Here is a 6,091-nt window from a genome sequence, read left to right as displayed (position 1 = left end):
CAACAGGGGAACGAGGGAGAGGCATATGATCAGGGATGACTATGATATTTTATGCCTCCAAATAATTTTGCAACCACTTCTCCCATGGGGGTTTCTTGACTTGGAGAATCCAAGAGAGAAATAGGAAATTCCTACTTCTGACAGAGTGCAGAGCTTCGAAAGCCACTAGGTCTTCAATTACCAGAATGGGGAAGTGAGGAACCGGGTTATTTTTCATGATAAGGACATCATAGTCCCGTGGTTTGGGAGCTATGAGTTCTTCATCAATATTAACCATAACCCATTCCAGTTCACCAAGAATGTCTTTAATGAAGACCTTTTTATATAATTTTGCCATCGTATCCCTATCCCTCTCAAAATGCATTGCCAGGGCTAGAAACATTGTGGCAATATCTGAGTTGGCTCTGGTTCGATCCTCGTTCATAATGAAATCCCTCCCAAGAAATTTCATTACCGCTCCAGAAATCAAGGGGTTCTGTTGGACAAGAATACCTCTCAGCCTTTCATCCTTAATCTCACCGACAAAGGCCATCTGACGTTTCAGCCCCAAAAGTTTGAGCATTGTATCCATTGTTGCTTCACAGGAAGAAACTTAGCATTCCAAAATAGGACTCACACTCTTAAAGATGCATAATGAGAAACTACTAAAGAGTAAATATCAAACATGGAGTGTGAATTTCAAGGCGTAAGATCATTAATATTAACCCTGTAGCCATCAAGCATAGGGTACCTCAACTCTCCCATCACTGCAGAGACATAAACTCAACTTCACAATTAGCCGTCAAAAGGCATTGATCGAGTAAGGAAGCTGACGTGTGATGTCCGACAATAATGTTTCATACGGCCAGTGAAGCTCTCCAACTAAAGGGGTTCGGATAGTGGAAAATATAGCAATAGATACCTAGAAAGGCTTAAGTCTTAGAGGAAGGACATCTTTACATTAATAATATTAGCTTTATATCCATGCCACATATACTTAGATGAGATATGAAATCATGTTTATAAACCTATACTTATTTAATGTAAGGAGTAGTCTTCTTCTAATCCTCAAGCTTATCTAGGCATGACATCGTGCCAATAAAGATAAATTTAGGTATAGCCTAGTAAGAAAGGAAAATGATGCCAATTAAATCACAAAGTATTTGTATGATTTAGAGCCTATCTGAGTGAGGTTAAAGGAAAAATTCCTAGAGGATTAATTAAATAATTGAATATTTAAACACTGGCTCTGAGAGTATTTGGATAAGCGGTTTGGAGGATTTGAGCAATTAGAGATGACTCTAAATCTAAAGATAGAGTTGCTGGGATCTGAACCTATCTAGACCTAAAAATGCTTGAAAATATATGTTTATATATATATATAAGTTTATATCTTAATAAATATGAATATATATATAAAACTTTATACATGAAAATGTATTTATATATATATGTAAAAATATATCTATCTCAAGGATATATATATATGTGTGTGTGTGTGTGTATATATGTATATATATATCTAAAGAAATATATGTGTGAATGTATGTAGATACATACATTCGTGCATGCATACTTCCATACATACATACATATAATTGTATATATATATATATATATATATATATCTATATATGTGTATTTATGTAAGAGTGTGTGTATGTATTTGTATCTGTGTATACACACACACACACACACACACACACACACACACACATATATATATATATACATGTATATATATACTATATATATTCAAACATCCATATATATATATTAGAGAAAGTTTGAGGTTGCCCCGAATCTCCTTATAGATCTGAATATGGAAATGTAAACTATCTAGATATGCCTAGATATATCTGTGAGATTAATGATTATCTGAACTGCAAGATTCAAGGGATGGTTTGAATATGGAGCTAAACCAAGGTGACTAAGATCCAAACATGCAAGATGTGAGGGAATTATGAAGATAGATATTGTCTTAGGTTGGCATAGACAGGAGCTTGATGCCATCAGCCCCCAAGTTCGCTAGCTCATCTACTCTTTTATTACCTTCCCTATAGATGTGATTAACTGTAAACCTCTCAAAACCCTTGCATAGGTCCATAGCCTTTGATAGAAAGGTATTAAGTTTCCAATTGGGCATGCTTCCTTTTCTTAGAGCATTGACAACTATAGCCGAATCTCCCTCAATATCTAAGCATTTAGCTTCAAGTTTCCTACATAAAAGCAAGCCTTCCACGAAGGCCAACAATTCCGCCCAGTTGTTTGTGTTGATGCCAACCAGAGAGGCAAGGGATGCTACTTCCTTCCCTTCCCAGTTATGAAAAACGTATCCTATCCCAGCTTGCTCAGGGTTGCCCTGGGAAGCCCCATCAAAGTTTAACTTCAGCCACCCTTCACCAGGGGGCTGCCATCTGCATGTTGCTCTAGATTAGAGGTTGGCCTGAGGGCCTTCTCCTACAAAGGGAGGAAAGAACAATCCCTTCCATCATTTTTTTATCCTTTCATCCCAATAAGATATAGAAGCATTTTTAAGTGAACCTGAGGTGAGTCTATTGTTCACAAGCTCAGTGATAGCTGACTCTATCTTATTGATGATTCTTAGGACATCTAGTTTTTCATTCTTAAAGATGCACCTATTTATTTCTTGTTAGAGTTCCATTATTATGGATGATGGGAGAGCTCTCCATAAACCTTCAAAGAGACATCCACACCTAAGGAGAGGCCAAGCCATGAGCATCCCTAAGATGGTGTTGGGAATGGCTACAGACCATTCAAGTTTATTGGTGAACTAGATCCAACATTGATGAGCAAAGGGACAGTTAAGGAGTATATGATTGGTGTCCTCCTCCTCTACTTCACATAGGGGACATCTACTAGGACCCTCATAGCCCATATGGTTAAATTTGTCTGCAGTGAGGAGTTTGCTTTGGATTGCTAGCCAGGAAAAAATACCTACCTTAGGTAGACAATTTCTATCCCAACAGAGATTCAATGGAAGTTCTACCTTAGGTCTTAAAAATGCTTTGGATATGTGAGAGTACCCATCCTTGGAATTGTATTCTCCTTTTAAGGAGCCCTCCCATATGAGCTTGTCCTCATCATGACTTAAGACAAAGTTCCTAGAATTAAGAATTGACAAAAGTTTATGCTTGTCCCTCTCCGAGATGGCTTCATCATCCCTTTCGATTCACTGCCAACCAGCCCCTTCCTTTGAAGGGGAGAGATAAGTATTTAGCAGGGGGCCTCTTTTTGCTTCAAGAAGGGTCTGGGTAATCCCAAAGTCATGGATTTTTTCAATGGCTTTATACCCTCCCCAAGAATTTGACTAGAAGAGGGCTTTGTCCCGAGACCCCAAGTTCCAGGTTAACCTATCAGAGATAATCTTCCTACAATCAAGCATAAAATTCCAAAGGAAGGAGCCTTTGGGAGGGTTGGGATCCCTAAAGATTTGGGTTGGATCATCTCCATTAAGGTACTTGAGGTTAAGTAATCTTGCCCATTTGAGGTGAGGAAATCTGAATAATCTCCAAACCAGCTTTGCCCCCAAAGCTCTACCTTGATCTCGAAGGGTTTTGATGCCAATTCCACCGTCCTCTTTGGGTGTACATATCTTGTCCTAGGAAATGAGTGAGATTTTGTGGTTGCTATCAGTTCCTTGCCAAAAGAAAGTTATGAGATTCTTATTGATCTCAGCAAGTTTGGAAGAAGACAGCCGTTGAAGGGAAAGCTGGAAAATGGGCATAGCTAATAAGACCGATCTAACCAAGGTAGCCCTGCCAGCCAAAGAGAGCCATTTCCCTTTCCAAGTGCTAATTCAAGATTTGATCTTATCCACTAAGTTGTCCCATAAATTAGAGGGTCTCCTACCTTTGTCAAGGGGAATGCCTAGATATTTGCAAGGAAGGGATTCTATACTAATTTCCAGGATTTTGCAGATTTCTTTTCCTAAAAGGGGGTCTATGTTGAACAAAAAGATGACAGATTTAGCTAGATTAACCTCTTGACCCAAGGCCATCATGTAGGAATTGAGAATGTCTTTAAAGGCACGAGCCTCCCCCATGTCACCTTGCCCAAAAAGCATTGTGTCGTCAACGAATTGCTAGTGGGTGAAGGAGGGGAGGGCACTGGTGATGGGAATACCATGGATCTTCCCCTTCTCTTTGGCCATCGAAATAGATCTGCCTAGGGCTTCAGCCATAATAATAAAAAGGAAGAGAGACATAGGGTCACCCTGCCTGAGCCCTCTCAAACTACTAAAGAAATCTTCCAGGGAGCCATTAACCAGAACCGAGAGTCTAGGGGTGGATATGCATTCGAAGATAAGGTTGATCCAGGTTTTGGAACAGCCAAAGGCCTCCAAGCATTTACAGAGGAAGTGCCAATCAACTTTATCATAAGCTTTACTTATGTCCAATTTGATTAGCATGCTTGGTGATTTGTTAAGCTGAAACAAATGAATGGCTTCCTGGGCAATAATCACCCCATCATAGATTGATTTGTCCATTATGAAGCCAGTTTGTTCCTCGCTAATAATTAAGGGAAGGAGATTTTGGAGTCTGGCTGCTAAGGTTTTAGTTAAAAGTTTATACAAAGCGTTGCAGAGAGCAATTGGTCTGAAGTCATTGAAGCTCTCTGGGTTTTCTTTTTTTGGAATGAGGGCAAGGAAGGTATTGTTGACTTCTTTAAGAATCTTTCTCGAATTCCTTACCCCCTCCAAGGCCTCCATGATTTTTGTTCCCATAAAACCCCAACATTTTTGAAAAAAGCTAGTGGGGAAGCCATCCAGGCCCGAAGCTTTATCTAGATTCATCTTGAAGAGGGCATATTTAACCTCCTCCATTGAGAATTTCTTTAAAAGGGTTTGGTTGTGGTCATTGGTAATAAGTTTCAGGATATTCCTAATGATATCGAATTGGCCCTTAAGGTCAGAGCCTTCAAGATTGTTTAAGATATTCTCGTAGAACTTAATTGCCTCTGACACAACCTTATCTGGTTCAAACATAATGGATCCTTGGTTGTTCATGATCTTAGAAATTCGGTTGACCCCTCTCCTTTGCTTGGTGCTATTGTGGAAGAACTTGGTGTTTCGGTCCCCATCATTCAACCAAGTCTCCTTGGATTTTTGTTTCCAGAATATCTCTTTGTAGGATAGTATCTTTTCATACTCTGAGAGTAGGACCTTCTCCTTAAGGAAGAGATGCTCATCCATCCCCTTCTCAAGTACCTCAGTGTTAACCATATTGAGATCATTCTTTATTAGGGTTTTTTTGTCAAAGATGTTACCACAATTGGTCCTATTCCACTCTAAGAGCTTCCTTTTTATAAGCTTTAACTTACTAGCAACAATAAACATCTTCGAAACTAAGAAAATGGAGCTACTCCACCATTTCTCAAGTAAGTTTAGAATGTTGTCATCTCTAAACCACATATTCTCAAATTTGAAGGGGCACTTTTTAGGGGCACTGTCTGATGATAAGTTTAATTGGAGTGGGAAATGGTCTAATCCAGATAAAGGGAGAGGCTCTGCCTTTAGGGAGTAATTTTGCTCTGAGAGCCCTCCATAGATAAAGAACCTATCAAGTTTCTCTTCTATATTATAGAAACCAGATCTTCTATTGTTCCAGGTAAAGGCATTCACTGCCGTCTGGATTTCCAGCAGGGAATTCCTATTGATCTAGAGATTCAAATCTACAGCTGAAGGAGGAAGCTTGTTACTTCCTCCTCTCTTATCTGATGCTTTAGTGATGGCATTGAAATCTCCACCAATGATACTTAGGTCATTTGGGAAGCTTTTACAAAAGGTCTCAAGTTCCTTCCACACCTTCACCTTATCCTTGTTCTAGATGGGGCCATATACATTAATTAGTTTGAATCTAAGGTTATTTTTGTAGCTTACAACATCTCCTCCTATCCAATTTTGCTGAATCTCTAATGGTGTGAATGAAAGGGTTCTAGAATCCCAAATGATAGCTAAGCCCCCTGAGGCACCTGTGGTCGGGGAATGTTTTAATTGTCTAACCTCTAGTTTTTGCTCAAAGAGGGAAATCTCAGATGCGTTCATTTTTGTTTCTTGAATTAACATTAAGTCAGGTTTAGAATCAGAGAT

The 6,091-nt window shown here is 39.2% G+C and overlaps 1 protein-coding gene across 1 annotated transcript; it reads right to left on the bottom strand.

Annotated features, from left to right (window-relative positions):
- Window positions 1-1,960: 1,960 nt before the first annotated feature.
- LOC131876186 (uncharacterized) lies at window positions 1,961-4,066 on the bottom strand. The gene is made up of 2 exons (XM_059221008.1): window positions 3,983-4,066; window positions 1,961-2,341 (listed from the first exon to the last, which is right to left on the bottom strand). The coding sequence occupies exons 1-2, from the start codon at window positions 4,064-4,066 to the stop codon at window positions 1,961-1,963; spliced, it is 465 nt and encodes a 154-aa protein (XP_059076991.1).
- Window positions 4,067-6,091: the final 2,025 nt, after the last annotated feature.

The sequence above is a fragment of the Cryptomeria japonica genome, chromosome 5, assembly GCF_030272615.1.
Source record: "Cryptomeria japonica chromosome 5, Sugi_1.0, whole genome shotgun sequence".
Classification (NCBI taxonomy): Eukaryota; Viridiplantae; Streptophyta; class Pinopsida; order Cupressales; family Cupressaceae; genus Cryptomeria; species Cryptomeria japonica.
The sequence above is the reverse complement of the archived record's forward strand: the minus strand, read 5'-3'. Positions and strand labels throughout refer to the sequence as shown.